At 40.7% G+C, this 16,840-nt stretch overlaps 2 protein-coding genes across 2 annotated transcripts; one reads left to right on the plus strand and one right to left on the minus strand.

Moving 5' to 3' along the window:
* The first annotated feature begins 1,608 nt into the window (after positions 1–1,608).
* Positions 1,609–7,803, plus strand: cd9a (CD9 molecule a). Its single transcript, XM_063479730.1, has 8 exons — positions 1,609–1,819; positions 4,255–4,357; positions 4,451–4,548; positions 4,995–5,069; positions 5,283–5,384; positions 6,335–6,424; positions 6,751–6,834; positions 6,928–7,803. Exons 1-8 carry the CDS (start codon positions 1,751–1,753, stop codon positions 6,991–6,993), a joined length of 687 nt encoding a protein of 228 aa, XP_063335800.1. The 5' UTR covers positions 1,609–1,750; the 3' UTR covers positions 6,994–7,803.
* Positions 7,804–7,898: 95 nt separating this feature from the next.
* bbs10 (Bardet-Biedl syndrome 10) lies at positions 7,899–13,771 on the minus strand. The gene is made up of 5 exons (XM_063479729.1): positions 13,673–13,771; positions 11,521–11,736; positions 10,473–11,438; positions 9,499–10,322; positions 7,899–9,315 (listed from the first exon to the last, which is right to left on the minus strand). Exons 2-5 carry the CDS (start codon positions 11,709–11,711, stop codon positions 9,278–9,280), a joined length of 2,019 nt encoding a protein of 672 aa, XP_063335799.1. The 5' UTR covers positions 11,712–11,736; positions 13,673–13,771; the 3' UTR covers positions 7,899–9,277.
* Positions 13,772–16,840: the final 3,069 nt, after the last annotated feature.

The following is a 16,840-nucleotide window of genomic DNA, read 5'->3' on the forward strand; positions in this document are numbered from 1 at the left end:
AATAAGTATTTATATAAGTATGAAGCAAGCATAAAGTAATTATAAATAAGTAAATAAGTATTCTGCAGACTGAGGCTGTTTCTTTTGCTTTCACTCTCTTTATGTAACTCTAGGCTACTAAATATGTAATGATCAGGGTCTGTGGAGACTACCTGATCTACCTATCTGGTGTAAACAGACAAAGCACCCAAAATGTTCGCACAATATGTATGATCTATCTTGAGTTGAGCTGGAAATCACCTGTGGAGCTGTGTGCTTCAAACACACCGCAAACCCACGCAGACGTTCATAATCTGCCTGATAGAAGGCGTCTCTGCTTGAAACAAGGGTATTACTGGCATCACTGAAATTAGGTATGTACCCAAAAATGTGCGACAGTGAGATGCCAAGAGATGTTTTTCAAAACAGACAAGTGAACATGCTGAATTTGGAGAAAAAAAAATTCTAACATCATTACTTGCAAATGTGCCTACATGTCTTCTGTATAGCAGCTCTGATAGCTCTGATATAATAACTTAACTGAAAGGGCATGCAGAGCTTTGGGTAATCATATATATGCATGGTGAGGCAGTTTTGGTGAAGTTGGTTAGCCTGTAGACCCCCCCCCCCCCTTCCAACTACACAAACAAATATAGCAAATATAATCAAATAAAAACTAATATATGCAAAATTATATGTATTTTTTCTATGTCAATAATTTTCTGGAAATAATGTCATAGCTCAGGCTTTAAAGGGTTAAAGTGGGTTTTCTACTTATTAATAAACCGCCAGTGAAATAATTCAGTCCTACTACGGATATGAAAACTGACACTTTATTATTAAAAGCTAAATGTAGACAAATGGCATCATACTTTTCAGGCTAGTGATGTTGACGCTTTCACAGCTATGCTGTTAAATTAAATTAATAAAGTTATACAAACATTAGGTAAAACAAAAATGTATACATCATCTATAAATGGTAGCTAATTCATTGCCCACTTAAAAATGGCCGTAAAACGTATATCTAAGCGTGATATACCCTGAAGCAGGACTGTTCAGACACCAGACTAATGTACAGCCTTCATGCCTCACAGATGCTAAGTGATGCATTTAATTGCAAAGCTACCTGTTTCATATCGCGTTTAGAGAGCGTGTAACCTATAGTCTGTCTGTGAGCTATATATTGCTGGCGAGCACATAGCCTGCTCGTGCACAGTGTTCATTCATGTACAGTATATTTAATCCGTGAACGCGCTTTCCTTATTCCTGGAGAATTACGTCATCGCAATGCCCAGAGTCCTGCAGGAACTTGCATTCAAATGCCCACAGCAGGGTGCTGTTAAGTGTACTGTTCCCACTGTTGTACATAGGAAAGGCACACATCGAGACTATACTGAAAAGCAAGTGCAGGCTGCAATCTGAATAAATCGAAAATCGTGTGGAGATGTCAACACTCCTGCATCACCGGAAATCCCACAAAATCCCCGAAAATAACTAAAAGGACGATATCCACTTGTTTTTGGTCAAATAATTAAATAAAGAAGAAATTGTAAACAAAAGTTTTCAGGAATAAAGACAGAAAGAAGAAGAGCCATAGGAGGCTGTGCAGCCGTGAGGGGGCGGACCACTACAGGCGCGCTCTGCACGACGCGCGTCAGCGCCGGCGCCTCGGCAAATAACCTCATTCTGCATACAGACTGTTATATAGTGGCTCTTCTCCTCTTGAATTTGAGATAGCGGTACAAGTGTGAGCCACAGTTCAAGTACCACCATGGCTGCACTGTCGGGGGGTGAGACGTGCATCAAATACCTGATGTTTGCCTTTAACCTGGTGTTCTGGGTGAGTCCGAAGCAAGAAAATATTTTATTCTCGTGTGCATCCTGCCTGTTTTTCTACGTGTGTGTGTCCGTGTAGGTGTGCGAACGTGTGTGAGGTTTGCGTAGGAACATGCGCATTCGTGTGAGCGCAGGTTACTATAGTGAATGAAATTACACGGTATAGACGTCCCAGATGCAGAATAGTGCCGAGTGTTCACGGTGTGTGTCTGTTACTTATTTTCTGAGCAGCCGCATGAATGAATTATGCCTCTCGTTGCCACTAAACACAAAGTGTCCCAATGTTTGTGGAGACCGTGCGGGCTGGAGTATAATCCCCAGTGGCCAAGTGACCCAGTTCCACCGCGCAGACTAGCCACACTCTGGAGTTTGCGCGCATGGCATTTTAATACTTGCAATGAGGGGGAGGGGGCCTATTGTGGCCGAGATATAGCCCCAAAATTAAGTAATTAACACTTCCGCCCCTAAAAGAGTTGTTAATGGAAGTCTGTCTCCTTGGCGGTGTGCGCGCGCACATGCTTGTGCGTGAATCCTAGATATCCCATGTAGGTTATGTGTGTCCCGCTGTCCTGCGCACCCGCAGGGTGTGTCTTGCTGTGCGTGTTTGAGTGGGATGTGTGCGTGTGGTTTCAAATGGATGTGTTGCCTTTTATGCACGTTTGTAATCTGCGATGCTATACATAGAGCTAAGTGTAGCATTAATTACAGGGCAGACAGATTTCCCACAGCATGTGAACGCTACGTGTGAGAGAGAAATAAAATAACTAAACTAGTTTTGAGTGTTAATAAGATTGATGAAAATAGGTCATTATAATCACTTTTTAAAATTCACAAATGTTTCGAAATGGAGAAGCTTTATGAAAACAATACATTATAAATTACAGTATAACTCTTAATCAGCAGGATCTGTCAACACACAGGGACGCTTCCTTATAACTAGCATCCTCATTTAAACAAAGATACTTCCCTTCTGAGATAGAAACTAACCAGGATCACAGCTGAGTGCAGCTTTTGTGTCAGTGCACACAGAGCAGAGTTCGCAAATTTTGCTTGGACTGGATCAAAAACCACTTCTGGGTGCAGCAGAAGCTGTAGGTGTAATGGGAAGCAAAAGTCGACCCATTCACTGTAGGTACGAGTTCAGATACCAGAGGATTAAATGTGTCGTCAAGCAGGTATTTTAGGAAACGTTTACATGCCTGGACACAACCCCTCTATCTACCAGATCATAACACCCTGTAACTATACATGGAACAACAGGTTGAAAGAGAAGAGTTACTTTGGCCACTCCCTACCTCCATAATCAGGTGACTCTGAAAGGCACTCTCTCTTACCACTACCTTTGCGTTGGCTTCTTCCTGGAAAAAGGCACTACTTTGTCACAGTGGTGAACTGTTTAAAGTGACTCAACATGGCTCTCGGTGGGGGAATCAAATGTGTGAAATATCTCATGTTCATCTTCAACTTTTTCTTCTGGGTAGGTGTATTTTACTTTTTAATTAATTAATTATTATTATTATTTTATCTGGTGGTTTGTGAGTGTGCGTGAGCGATAAAGAAAAGGGGAAATGTTTCAACTTGTGTTACAGTTCTGTAACAAATTTCTACTAGCTAACATATTTTAAAGGATGCAGGAAAACTGCAGCAATATGGCATAAAGTATTCAAAACAACAAGCATTTGTCAAAACGTGAGAAGAAAAGGCAAAGTGACACTCCCACGCTTTGAAAAAAAACTGCGTGCCACCTTTCTTCTCAAAGTTAAACATTTACCAACCTATCTTTGCCTGAGGCTTGTAAGTGGCCTTGTATACACGTTTTTAAAGTCCTAAACTCTGAGTTTTAGAATACTTTCTTCACATATTTCAAATAACTTGCTACTACGTGTTCACGTTAAGTGAAAATGTTAAAAGGAATGTGTGCAAGCTGTGACCATGCAGGCTCCCTTCTCTGTTATCTGTCTCAGAGCTAAAGAATCAAAAGTGTCATGTTCAGTTTCAGTTTACTTTGGGCTATTTGTTTTGTTTTGTTTTTTAGAAACATGAAGCTGTGTAGGTATTGAATTGTAATATTTGTAGGTGTTTTTTGATTGATTTGTAGGCAAATAGAGATAATTACTGTGAAAGAGGAGATTCCGCAACGAGGCACTGTTTATTAAATTATATTTGAAGATTTCTGTTTAAGTACTGCGAAACTGTGAGGATGAAACCAGGAGAAACAGCTGGTCAGTGAGGTGTTTTAAACTCCGAGGCATAATTGTTAACCAATGCTTGCTGATTAGGTTGGCAAGCGGGGGATGATGCATGCATGGACATGAAGAGGACAGAGTAGGAAGAGTTTTCTTCTTGACTCAACTTTTAATGAGCAAACAGTATGCAAATTGCATGGTCCAAATTGCAATATATGTTGTATGTGACGACATATATTTTTGTGTGTTGCAGCTCGCCGGCACTGCTGTATTAGCTATAGGACTGTGGCTAAGATTAGACCAGAAGACCAAAGGCTTGTTTGAAGAACCAGATTCTTCATATGTGTTTTACACAGGTAAGATGCAGGAATGTTTATTATATCATAGCTATTTATATAAAAGCTATTTATTCTTCTCTGTATATCACATGATATGTTGTGTGTGTGTAGGTGTATATATTCTAATAGCAGCTGGAGCACTGATAATGGTGGTGGGCTTTCTGGGATGTTGTGGTGCCATCCGGGAGTCCCCCTGTATGCTGGGAACGGTTTGTACCACTTAATAATATTTATAACCATCATATTCTATTAACTAATTTTGATCTAACTAACGTAAAAATTTAAACTGTCTTAGTGATTTCACTTAGCTGCACTTGGACTTTTTATCTCGCTGTCACAAGTGTGCTTTACGGACTAACCTTGGGCTCACTCAAAAGATATGAGATGTCTGCCTTCATCTTTGTTTACTGAACTGTGTGAAAGCCACGGAAGAGTCTCTTAGATTTCTCTGCACTAGCTCCCACCATCCCGCTCCGTCTGGCCGTAATCTTCTCTTCTCGTATAAAATCTCTCAAGAGGAGGAGTAAATGAAAACTGGGTTTGGTTACCCTCAACTGACCTTATGTGTTCATACATGGGCGCAAAAGACATGCGCGCAAGCATGCCTGGAAGCAAACAGTCAGCTGAGTTTAATTTAGTCTTTTTCTTTCTGCAGTTCTTCTTCTTCCTGCTAATCATATTTGCCATTGAGGTAGCTGCTGGAATCTGGGGATTTTCTAACCAAAGCCAGGTAACATTTTAACAAATTACAACGCTAACTATCAGGTTGAAAACACTTTACACAGACCTAGTACACTACAGGAATCCATGTGAGAAAACACTGCTAGATCAGAAAAATACAAACCAAATCCAAAAAAGCGAGTTGAGTAAAGGGGTTTGGAGATTTATGTGTCTCTGTGACATATATTATATCATCGTTTCTCGGTTTACTGCTGTGTTGCAGGTGGTGAATGATATCACAGGATTTTACACACAGACGTACAACAACTACAAGTCAAATGGAGACGAGCACCTCAAAGAGACACTGCGGGTGATTCAAGCTGAGGTGAGTCTCTTTCTAATTCAGGCCGACTCTGATCTTATCCAAAAGAAATTTGTCACCTACGGTAGAGTCAGATAAATGTTGTTTATTATTTCCAGGTGAAACTGGTTTTCTAGGACAGATTTTTTTGTATTACCATTCTTCATAAGAATTACTAAGATCAAAACAACAGCTGCTATGTGTGAAGCTAAAACTGTGAGATGATTACACACAACAAATTATACAGGTAGTACGAGGAAAACTTGTATCTAGTGATAACAACACATCTACCACCTTTTCTAAGTCTCACATCTTAACATGCTGTATCTCAGGCTTAATGTCTGCATTAACACGTGTCACAAAAGCTATTAAGAGAGAGGATGATCTGTATAAAAAGGATGGACATGGTCTCCAAAATGAAGCCTTAAACCTCCATTCTATCTAATGACCAACAATGAGTGATTCCTCAGATAGTCCATAAGTGTATATGAGAAGAGCATGATGTTAATTTAAAAAAATAAGAATAACATAAATGTCAGCCCAGGGTGTACTTTAGTGTGGAATACTTTTTAATTGACAGCTCACTGTAGTACACGTGTACAGTATCAAAAACCAAAATGAGTCCACAAACCATTTGGTGATGCCACGGTGACTATGTTTAACCTCCTAGGACCTGGCGTCCACATATGTGGACATCACATTTTGGGTTGTGTAGGCCAAAATACTAACTTTTGCTCTACATAGGGCCTGATATCCACTGACAAGGACATTATACTGCCACTGTTCTATCGAAATTTAAAATGAATGTCCTCTTATGTGGACCTCATTTTTCTCAGAAATAAAAATCAGGTAAAAAAAAATAAAATAAAATCAGCCCAGTAAAGCAAAGTTAAATTCTGTCTCTGTTTTTTTTTTTTCATCTGCATTCATGGTCATCATGTTCATTTACAACATATGTTCATATATGTTTACAGCTGAACTGTTGTGGTCCAAATGGGAGGTTACAGGAAACAAACCAAGAAACTTGTCCAAAGGGAGAGCTGCTGGAGGAGCTCATTACTAAGGTATGACTATCCTGTGTGTGTGTGTGCGTGCGTGTGTGTGTGCGTGTGGATAGAGATGGAGAATGGAGAAATCAAGAGGCATGCTGGCATGCTTCATCTCTCTGAGATCTGTGGCAATTACCGTAAATCAAATGCATAATCATGGCCCGATGTGTGTCATAAGTCTGTCAGTCTTCCCTTTGCAGAGCAATCCCCCAGTCTCTTTGCAGTGTTACTATAGCAACGGTGGTTTACAGGAGCCCACATGCCCTCAGGCTGTCTTTTATGTGTACCATCCCACAAGTCATGCTCAGAAAGCTCAAAGAAGTCATTACTATCTTTTGCAGAGCTGCCCTGATGCCATTGAAGAGGTGTTTAACTCCAAATTGCACATCATAGGAGGAGTAGGCATCACCATCGGGGTCATTATGGTGAGTGCGTGATTGGTTTAACTCTTAATGCTACTGTGCTGAATGAGGACAGTCCAGAAATGAGCTCAAAACTTGTACCACTCTTTCTTACAGGTGTTTGGGATGATCTTTAGCATGCTCCTGTGCTGCGCCATCAGGAGGTCCAGGGAGGTGGTGTGAAACCCTCTCGAAGTCCTCATTAATGTTGCATGATGTCATTCCTAGAGTCCTAAGACTCTCCACTGCCAGTAGAAACACTGCTCGTTAAAGGGGGGATAACCTAAGCTTAGGCTGGGTGCACATATTTCTGATTGCATTATACGTCAGCCTTATCTGTGCTGCTGATGCTTAGGCCCACTTTCCTGGACTAGATAGCTGTTATGTGGTTATAAGGCCCAATTATAAAATGGGTGTCATCTGTTATTCAGTGGCAGTGTAGAAAAAAGAAATGTGTACTTTTGTGGTGATTTGACTGAAATTAGTGTGTGAACAGCTAATTATCTAAACAAAACATGATACTATTGTATACTGATAACATTTCTATTGCTGTCACTTGGGGTCATCTACAAGCAAGAACATGGTCCAGATATTTAAAAAAAACAAAAAAGCAAACACTTCTGCACAACACAGCCGCAGCAGTTTTACAGTTCCTTTTTTCATGCAACTTCTTAAGTAACATTAAGGTGATGAGTAGCCAGCTGAATACCGAGCTGTTAACTTTAACCAGCTTGGTGCTAGAGTAGCATCTTGATTCCTTTATTTTCATGACATTTGATTTGTTCCTGGTCCTTATCCTGATTTGTGTTTGTAAATGTTTTCCTTTTTGTATTTGTAAGATTTCTAATGTTAGCTGTTTATATTTTTACGTGCAGTTTGACGATGCATTTTGCAGTGTTCTCTTCAGTTTACAGAGATTGATTTATATCATATGCACTGTTTCACAGAGACAAAATTTAACAATAAGCGCCAAATAAACTAAAATGTACTGAGTCGACTATGAGTTTACTGTAATAATCATAAGGTTTATTTATAGAGAAAATATAAACAATTCAGTATAGGAAAATAAAACTTGCCAGCAAGGGAGCATTTAAATAGAGAAATAAAAGTGGACCATAAAATAATATGACCTGCAATTATTCCCATACACTGTAATAGTAAACAAGTTGGAGAACATTTAACTGCACCTGTTCTTAGGTCACTTGGTAAGATTCATAACTACAATGAAAATTTAAGAGTCACACTGATTCACTGTTAGACTGAGCCTTATTTACACTTTAGATTTAGCTGCTCACGATACAGCATGCTGCAAGAGTTAGACGTGCGTAGGTGTCTCCATAGGACTGACAACAATGACAGCTACACTCAAGCTTGTTTCCTTTTTCGCAGTAGGAAAAAGAAAAAAAAACATTGGGAAAACTCCCTCAGCTTCCCCTTCTTTGATATTGGCAGCTATCAGCTGACTGACTCTCTTAGAACACAAACAAAGACAAGAAGTGTCTTTGTTTCTTAATTGTGCTGTTACAAATATTTTATGGAAAATTTTTGTCTTCAAAACTAATGACACGGTAGTTACGGTAAACAGTATGACTAGTTAATGTCTGAATGACTCACAGTTTCCATCTAAAAAGAGGCGAGTATAGAAGTAAATAGAGTTTGTGTTCCTCTGATTACAGCACAAGGAAGCATGCTATGATTTGGTTGTTGACAGCCGGGTGTTGCCCTTCTAAATGCCTCAGTCGTTTTTTGGAGATAACACTGATTATAAAAAAGGACTGTGTATTTTTTTGAGGTGATCTGTATTGAAACTGTTTGTGTAAGGGACAAACTAGCAAGGGAATAGGCCAGGAAAATAGAAAAGGAGGAGAAATTTTAGAGAAAATCTATGAATATGAATAATACTGAGAAAAAAAAGGCATTAACACATTCTCGCTTGGAAGGTTTGCAACAGATAAAAATATTTAGCAACTGCACATTCCGTATCACAACAGTGTTTTATGCCTTCTTTTTTACTGCCAGACCTTGCCTTGATTCAGGACAGGATGCTATAGACCACTTTAACATTTTACTGCCACAGAAACTGCAACCAACCACAACATGGTCATAAAACTGAAAATACCATCTGTGACTTGCAATAAAAATATATTTCATTGGAACAAAATATACACGGTGGCAAGGTGATTAGCACTGGTTGCCTCACAATAAGATGTTCCTGAGTTGCCACCACCTGGCCGGGGCCTTTCTGTGTGGATTTTGTATGTTCTCCTTGTGTTTGCAGGGGTTCTCTGCATTTTCTCCGGCTTCCTCCCACAGTCATGCAGTCAAGACATGCAGTTAGCGGGGTTAGGTTAATTGATCATTCTAAACTGTCCATAGGTTTGAATGTAAGTGTGAATGGTTGTCTGTCTCTATGTGTTAGCCCTGCAACAGACTGGCGACCTGTTCAGGGTGTACCCTGCCTCTTGCGTTATGGTAGCTGGGACAGGCTCCAGTTCCCCCGTGACCCTGACAAGGATAAGTGGAAGAGAATGGACAGATAGTTGGATATATCTTGTGGGTATAGGAAAATCACTGTGCCAAAAATGTATTAAAGTGCTCAGTATTTACTCCATCTTCGACATGAGGGAGCACTGAGAGAAAATATGTTTATGGCTTTTATCTTAACTAAGACACAATCTCAGTCCTCACCTTCGTCCTCTGTACCCTCCCAGGAAGTCCTGGCGAGTCTACGCGACTGTGTGTGTAAAGCAGTGTGTGTAGGCAGGATAGTGTCCACCTTAAGGAGACTTGCGACACACTGCAATACAGCAAGCAGTAGCTGGTATTTACAGGAGACAGATTCAAGGCCCAGGTCCAACTCTGAAACTTTTGACAATTTGTCACCCTCTCTACAACAATGCAAGCTTAGTTTACCATCCCCCAGAGGCCCTTCGGCCTGTATAGGGCTTATAGTATTTTCTCGTTTATATACAAGGCTAAGAGGGTGGGAATAATTTGGAAACTTACTTACAAAACTTATGACCCTTCTTTGAGACTCCAGGAAATGGTGCGGACTGTGAGAGTAAATCTTTTGAGGCACGCTCAGTAGGGCATTTGCCAAGAGCTGGGAAACAGAAGCATCTATATTTAGGTCAGGAGAAACTGAGCAACTATGTCCATGTTGTAGGAGGGCATAGTGTAAGAGAAGCTCAAATAACCCACCAGCAGATATAACACAGCCTGGCTTTAACACACACTTTTGAATGGGCTGTATAGCGGTGGATCTGTATGTGGTTTGCTCGGTCAGATTGTCTGTATGTAAAGATGCGCTTTTATGCGACTGCAGGGTACTCTTTGATGTTGTGGTTGCAGCTGCATGCATGGGTTCCCAAGTTCTAAGTAGCATGCAAATGGCATCTTGTAAAGCACATGCATACTGTTCAATCTGTCCTTCCCCTGGGGCACAGATGATCAGACTGCAGGGTTTGATGGTGATTCTTTCTTCTGAGTCCTGGAAAGCCACATGGACATACCTGTGGAAGAGACAAAACCCATACAGTAAAATAAACAAAACAGCATTAACTCCTGTTTTGGAGGTTACAGATAATGCTTAACTTCCTGTTGCTATCTATAACATTATACGTGTACACTACATTACTCAAGACGAAGTGTGTTTTTAATACCTGTGGGCTCCGAGCTGTATCGGCCGGCAAAAAGCCAGTGTGGCTACGTGCTCTGATTCAATCATCGAACAGTCCCAGATTGGGGTAGTTCCACTTAGCTGGGAAAACAGAGAAAGTTCATCTTCACTGACACACTCCACAAGGCACATCTCTGCCTGTGTGGCTAAAGCCAGGACAGCAGCAGACTGTTTTACTGCAGACAGAAGCACACAAACACCCAAAGTCTGCAGCTTCGCAATAACACCCTGCAGTGAGCTTTCCATCCAGGAGCTAAAGTGTAAAATACTTCTCTCCTCCTTCATTCTGCCTCCATATCCCAACTCAAGCACGTCTCCTGTGCTGAGCAATGTTGGTTGCAGTGACCCAGTGAGAACTACAGCTTTAACTGGCTGGTGGTCAGTCTTAAGCGGTGGCGTGGCAAAGTCCCTGTGGATTACCTGCCCCTCGATTAAACGTGAAGAGCGGACAGGAAAGCCCGACACAGGTGTATGGAGGGCAGGGAAGTAGTTGCTTACAAGCTGCAGAGAGAATGAAGGTAGTTGATTTTTAAACTTCCAGTGACTGAGCAGCTCACATGTTAGGTGACTACTGAAGTCACAGTGCGTGTAACCACAGCGTGTGTGAAAAAATGATCTTAGCAGCTTTTGAACACAGAGATTGTTTGTGAGAGACGGCGTTTGTGCTTCTACAGTGAAATCTTCCCACGAAATGCAGCCTCCATAAGGGACCACTCCCGTAGCAATGAGCTCATCCAACTCCTTCAACCCAAATGCTAGCAGTTTGTCAGCCAAGTGTCTGGCAGTGGCAGCCTCTGCTGCTTTTGTTGAGCTATAAGAGTGAGACACATTAGACGCCTTGCTGGCTGCTGCATGAATCAACCGTAGCAATGATGCCAGCAGCAGGATAAAGGTTTTGGATCCATCGCCTGTTGCAGAGCTATGCTTCCAGACACACTCCACCACCATCCTAAAATGAGGAACACACAAACACGTCACCAAGGAGTTAAACCTAGAAAAATGTATAATCATTAAAATGTCTGACTGTTAACCTGGCCAACGGATGCTCCAGATGTAGTGCCGTGAGAATGCGTGTCCCACTGCGGCTCAACATTGCCTGTCCTGTGTCTCGTGTGAACAGCACCTGTCCTCCTTCAGGGCCAAAACTGCGAAGGATGACCGCCTCCAAGACACTGACTGCCTGCAGGACATGTTCCATGTGCAAGTGCCCCAATGGCGGCATCCTTTCTCCCAGGAATGAGCACAGGCTGAAATTTTAAAAAGTCAGAATTTAAACTGTGACCTGCAATAAATAAATACATAATATATACAAACCCAGTATTTTTATTTTTAAACATGAACCCTCCTAATTAAAACACTATTTGGATTTACACACAACATACTGGCTCGCTGTAAAGCGGTATTTAAACATTAGTGTTGCATGCAGTGTAGGAAAGGTGTCAGGATAAATCTACCATGGCTGCCTGTGCTTGGCAGACACTTAAAAGCCTTTCAGAGGATATAGAGACAATTAACTAGACAGGTCTCGACTGCCAAATCAGATATATGGTTGGTAGACTTGGGATGGCTGGCGGGCCATGATTTAATTAAGGGATCTAGGACTTCATGGGTTGGAAGTTGACCTGACTGCTTAGAGAAGCAATGCGAGGGCATAACTGTAGACACTGTTAGATCCTGCCTAAGTGAGAAAGCAGTAATGATGATGAAGAATGTTAACAATATCTGACTCAGAGGCGTGGCTGCTTGTCTTTTCTATATATGTGGAAACAGGAGCCACACTGGGTTAGAGAGGGTTCAAAGGAAATCGAGGTTTGACTTTGACTGATCATGTAATGACAAAAAACCAAAATTAGTGTAGTTGAGGGTTTGGAGACGGCATTTCAAAGGAAATCCAAATCCAGCTTTTCTGAGGATCACAGAAATCTTGGCAATGTGATAGATCCTTACAAGCAAAGTAAGAAAATCAAATCTATGATAAATTATGTAGGCTAGAGAGTAGAGAAATATTATTGTGGTTTACAGATCTATTGGTTTCCACACTAGAAAACTGTTTACCCAAAAGCTATTGAACCATACTGTACTGAACAATATCTATAACAACAATGCTTAGTGAATATTTTTCCGTTAAACAACATTAATTATTAAAGCATGGCAATAAATATATAGTATGCAAACCACGTTTTTTTTTTCTCGGAGAGAACCCATTTACTTAATGAAACAGAGATTATAGTTTAACAAATGGGCAGAAATAACAGGAAAATCCTCAGATCTTTTTCAAATAAGTAAAACAGACTCACTGCCTGCAGTGTACAGCAGGGAACTCATTTATATGTGTCACACACGTCATTTGAACTGTACGTAACACTGAACCAGGAAAAGCTGTGCTGTAGAAAAATAAAAATTAGGTTCAAGAGGAATTTACCTAATAAATCAAATCTGACGCACACAAATCTCTGTATCTTGTTAGAAATGTCGATATATGACTTGTATTATTATGTGTTTTCAGTGGGTTTTATGTATTTTATACATTATAATCTACATGTTGATACTGTGGGCCATCAATATCGTCAAAATAAGCAGAAGAGTTCTTCTCTCTGACTAATCATAGACGTCTCGGCTCCACCCCCCTCCCAGGACCTCCACTGCAGCGCAACACTTCCAGAGTCTCGAGACGAGGCAGGCATACTTTACTCTAGACAGGACTTATGATGGATATCGGATTTAGGGATATCCGATTATAGGGAAAATTGTTAATTTCTGGAGGACGAAAACGTCCATGAGGTGCACTTGCTCAAAAGCCTAGCACAATTAGCTTTACTGATTGGGGCGGAGTATATTCAGTTCCGCTCTATAAAATGTAATCGTCGGAGATTCTTTTTTTAACTGCTGTTCTTCATCTGCCAAGACCATAAAAACCACAAATAAGAGTTTCTTAGCACGAATCGACAACCTTACTGTAGCTTTAACTACAGTATTCGGCAACCGGTATCATAGTTACTATGGTTACTATGCTAGCTATGTTAGCCAAATAGCTAGACTTAGAAAACCATTCAAACCACCGGTGGTTTCCGCCAGCCTATTTCATTTAAAAAATCCGGGTGTGTTTCAGAATATCTTGAAATACACCTTCTCTGATTTCTAAAAGAATTAAAACGTGGCTTGATTTGTTAGGACTTTGCTCACCGTTAGTTAGAAAGGATCGCTCGCCTCTCAGCTTCTTCTTTGGTTGAGGTACCTTGGATTAGAAATCGCTGCTTCCACCTAGTGTATCGAGCCAAAAATGATCAGAGCTACACGACATTTGATGATCTCTTTCCAACGCTTTGCAGTTTAATATACATTTAGGAAATACTACCAGATATTTTCATGTGAATATGTGTTTCATGTTTCATTTAAAATCTCCAATTACAACTGGACATTTTAACTTCAGAAACAGCGCCACACCAATAAAATAAAAATTGTGTTTCATTTCATTTGCTGAGAATGGAATATCAGATTAGAGTAATGTGTCCAGACCGATGGTGACAAAACACGACTGTTAGCAGAGACGGGTCTTCCAGCGGAATCTGCATGAATATTGAAGATACTTAATATCTAGACGGAGGAATAATCACACGTGGGGCATCGGCTTTCACCGGAACACTTACACCGAAAAGGGTGCCATTGTTTTATTAACTCGCGCATACTCCGTGCATAACAGGAAGCATCCTTACAAAATAAAAGCATAACAAATGACAGTGAGGGCATACCTTATAATTAACTCAACACCCCCACTTGCACTCACGTCAGTTTTACATACATTTCAAAGAAACAGTTTTTCCTTACTATTTGTTTACACTCCGAACATATATTTCTGGAACTGCAATAACTTCCCCTTTGTTGCTGGCTTTGTCATAACATCAGCCACCATCAGACCTGTCGAACAATATTCCAACATCAAATTTCCAGCATTAACTGTTGATCTTACAAAATGATACTTGATATCGATATGTTTACACCTCTGTCTGTTAACAGGATTCTTTGCCAATGCGATAGTCCCTTGATTGTCCTCAAAAATCTTTGGCGGTCCCTTTTGATGCTCATACATGCTTTGCAACAGTTGTGTCAAGTACAAACATTCTTGTGTTGTTGCTGCCAAAGCTACGTACTCTGCTTCACAAGTTGACAAGGCAACAGTTGGCTGCTTCTTTGTTCGCCATGACACCAAAGTACCTTCTTCATTCAGGCTTATGCAGTAACCTGTAGTACTTCTCCTGTCAGTCGCATCGGCAGCCCAATCTGAGTCACTGTGACCTTGTACTCTCAAGTCTTTGTCACTTTTCCTGTAACACAATGTCTTGTCTTTTGATTGTTTCAAATACCTTAGAACATGTTTCACCGTAGTCCAATGTTCCACAGTTGGTTCTTTGAAGTGCTGTGACAGCTTACTTACAACAAAACATAAATCTGGTCGTGTGCAAGAGGTCAAGTAAATAAGGCTACCTACTGCCTCTCTGTACATCCTGACATTGTTCATTTTCTCAGCATCATCATTGTAGTTCAACTTTTGTTCACAAGGAGTTGATCTTGGTTTACAGTCTTGCATTTGAAATCTTTCCAGTATGTTTTCTACATATCTCTCTTGTGACATTTTTACACAGTCTTTGGTTTGCTCAAAATCAATACCAAGAAAATGTTTGAGTTTCCCCATATCTTTCATTTTAAACCTTGCAGTTAGCATTTCTTTCACAGTTTTCAAAACACTTTCATCACTGGCTGCAATAATAATATCATCAACCCATATGATCATGATCACTTTGTCTTTTCTTGTGTTCCTTGTGTAAACACAATGATCTACAGGACTCTTCATAAAACAGTTCTCTATCAGATAGTCATGTAATGTCCTGTTCCAGTTTCGGCCCGACTGTTTGAGTCCATAAAGTGACTTTTCTAGCTTATAGACCAGTTTTTCATCTGTTTTTCCTTTTACTTCATAGCCTTCTGGCTGCTCAACATAAACTTCAAAGTCTATTGGTGCATGTAAGTATGCGGTTTTTACATCCATCTGATGCAAAATCAGGTTTTCTTGTATCGCACACTGCATCAATACTCTTATGCTTGTCAGGTTAGCAGTCGGAGAAAAAGTTTCATCATAGTCTATCCCAAAACACTGGTTGTAACCTTTAGCTACGTACCGTGCTTTATATTTTTCTGATCCATCACCACTGTTTTTCTTCACATATACCCACCTACCCCCCACTGCTTCCTTTCCCTCAGGTAAGCTCGTTAGGGTAAAGGTATTGTTCTCTTTTAAGGATTGCATTTCCTCATCCATAGCTGCTTTCCACTCTTTAGAGTTGGGTGATTTTACAGCTTCACTGAATGTCACGGGTGAGTTACTTATCAGTCTATAACAGTAGTCTATGTTAGTCAGCACTTGATCATCAATGTCTTCTCCTGACTCATATTCATTTAGATAATCTGGTTTCTTTCTTGTTCTAGAAGGATACCTTCTGGAGTTTTCAGTCTCATCACTAAGTAGCGTCTGACTGTTCACTTCTGGTTGGTTGTCAGTACCTGGTTCCTGTGAACTGGTACTGGGGCTTTCCCTGTTCACGTTTGGTCTCTCTCTCACCTGTATGTCCTCATCCTCAGATGTCGTATCAGTTTGTGTTTGCTTTTCCTCATTGTGTTTGGTTACAAACTTAACCAGCCTAAACTTTTGCACTTTAGCGCTGTCTGGGAAATAAACCTTGTATGCTGGACTGTTTTTGTCGTAGCCTACAAAAATCCCTTTTGTACACCTAGAATCCAGCTTACCCTTGTGTTGCTTGTAAGCATAACACTCACACCCGAACTTTCGCATCCTGGATAGATTAGGCTTTCGCCCAGTCAGCAAAAAGTAAGGTGTCTGTCCTGTCCGGTTATTAAAGCACCTGTTCCTCACAATAGCCGCTGTTCGAACTGCATACGTCCATAATTCCTTCGGTACGGCACTCTCAATAAGCATGCACCTTCCCATATCAAAAAGTGTTCTCCAGCCACGTTCTGCTGTACCATTCTGGTGAGGGGAATATGGGGCTGAAGTTTCATGTCTTATTCCATGTTTGTTTAACAATGTCTGGTAACTCTTTGCCATGAACTCTGTGCCGTTATCTGACCTGATACACTTTACCTTCCCGTGTGGGGCTGTATCGGCCAAAAAGATTTCACTTTTCTTTTTGAGAAAATATACAAATACTGCACCGGAAAAGTCATCGGTAAACAATAATGCATATCTGTGTCCATCTCGTGATTCTGGATCTATCGGCCCTGCTAGATCCGTATGTACCAGCTCAAGAGGTTTCTCAGCTCTTCTGTCAGGGTTTCTAT

This window comes from Pelmatolapia mariae, linkage group LG7 (assembly GCF_036321145.2).
Source record: "Pelmatolapia mariae isolate MD_Pm_ZW linkage group LG7, Pm_UMD_F_2, whole genome shotgun sequence".
Taxonomy (NCBI): domain Eukaryota; kingdom Metazoa; phylum Chordata; class Actinopteri; order Cichliformes; family Cichlidae; genus Pelmatolapia; species Pelmatolapia mariae.